Source organism: Dinoponera quadriceps, unplaced genomic scaffold, assembly GCF_001313825.1.
Source record: "Dinoponera quadriceps isolate SergipeBrazil2010 unplaced genomic scaffold, ASM131382v1 scaffold10417, whole genome shotgun sequence".
Lineage (NCBI taxonomy): Eukaryota > Metazoa > Arthropoda > Insecta > Hymenoptera > Formicidae > Dinoponera > Dinoponera quadriceps.
In genome coordinates this window covers 1-1016 of record NW_014564174.1, presented here as the reverse complement: position 1 = coordinate 1016, position 1016 = coordinate 1, and the positions used below count along the sequence as shown (strand labels likewise).

The 1016-nt window shown below is 36.1% G+C and overlaps 1 protein-coding gene across 1 annotated transcript; it reads right to left on the bottom strand.

Annotated features, from left to right (window-relative positions):
* Positions 1 to 130: 130 nt before the first annotated feature.
* On the bottom strand, positions 131 to 860 carry LOC106751268 (fatty acid synthase-like; the record flags this gene model as incomplete). The annotated part of the gene is made up of 2 exons (XM_014632129.1): positions 681 to 860; positions 131 to 415 (listed from the first exon to the last, which is right to left on the bottom strand). Coding segments are annotated over exons 1-2 (465 nt in total), but the record flags the coding sequence as incomplete, so codon positions are not given.
* Between the last annotated feature and the right edge of the window lie 156 nt (positions 861 to 1016).

Below are 1016 nucleotides of genomic sequence, written 5' to 3'. Positions count from 1 at the left end.
ATATCGCTATAGCTTCACTGCGCATATAACCAGTACCAGAAACATCAAAGGCTTGCAATAACATTCACTGGAGAGAACACCTTAAATTGTTGAATTGACTGATAATAATAACAATGTCAAGAGTTCTTACCGTTATAATGTTTAGATGCAAGTGATCAAACAGATTCTTAAGTATAACTTTACCGAGTTGAATAAATTGAAGCAAAACGTTGGGATGCATACACATGTTGGCGCCTCCCACGATAGCCGCGTCGCATTCTCCACTTCGTATCATTCTGTAAGCTTCCGCCATGGCGTAGTGGCTTGAACTGCAAGCCGTATCCAAGGCATAAGATTGTCCATCAAGGCCAAGCCAGTTAGAAATGCTGTTGGCTAACAAGTATTGACTACATCCAACAATTGAGTATCCAGCTGCCTAATCGCAAATAAAGATGCGATATCATATAAATTTTTTTCCAGTATCTTTCTCTCTGTATTACGTGCGTATATAAAAAATCCCAGGATGGCCGAATATTTCCACTACATAGCCGTTTATATAACGACGATAAAGTTTAAATGTAAGTTGTTTAATTATATTTTATACTTGTAGCATTATTATCATATAAAATGCTTCGTTTATGAAATATTTAACCGACCGAAATATCTTCCTTAAATATTTGAAATATCGTTAAATATTTTACTTCAGGCCTGTAATACGTAATTATGTTTCTTGTCGCAGAGTAACATGATCCTATGAAGATAGCGGTTTTTGTTCCTCTTAATTCTTTAGGATTTACACCGGCATCAATAATCGCTTCGTAGGTATGTTCAAGCAACATCCTGCACATAGGATCAGTGGCGTGCGCTTCCGAAGATGTCATGTTGAAAAATTGCGTGTCGAACTTCTGTTCATGGTTAATAAGTCCCGATCGAGTCGGCATATCGTAATGAACTGTTATAATTCCGGACATTTACTTTATTATACTTAGTTAAGATTACTTACTTAGTATGTAATCGATTGAATTTCTCAAAAAAAC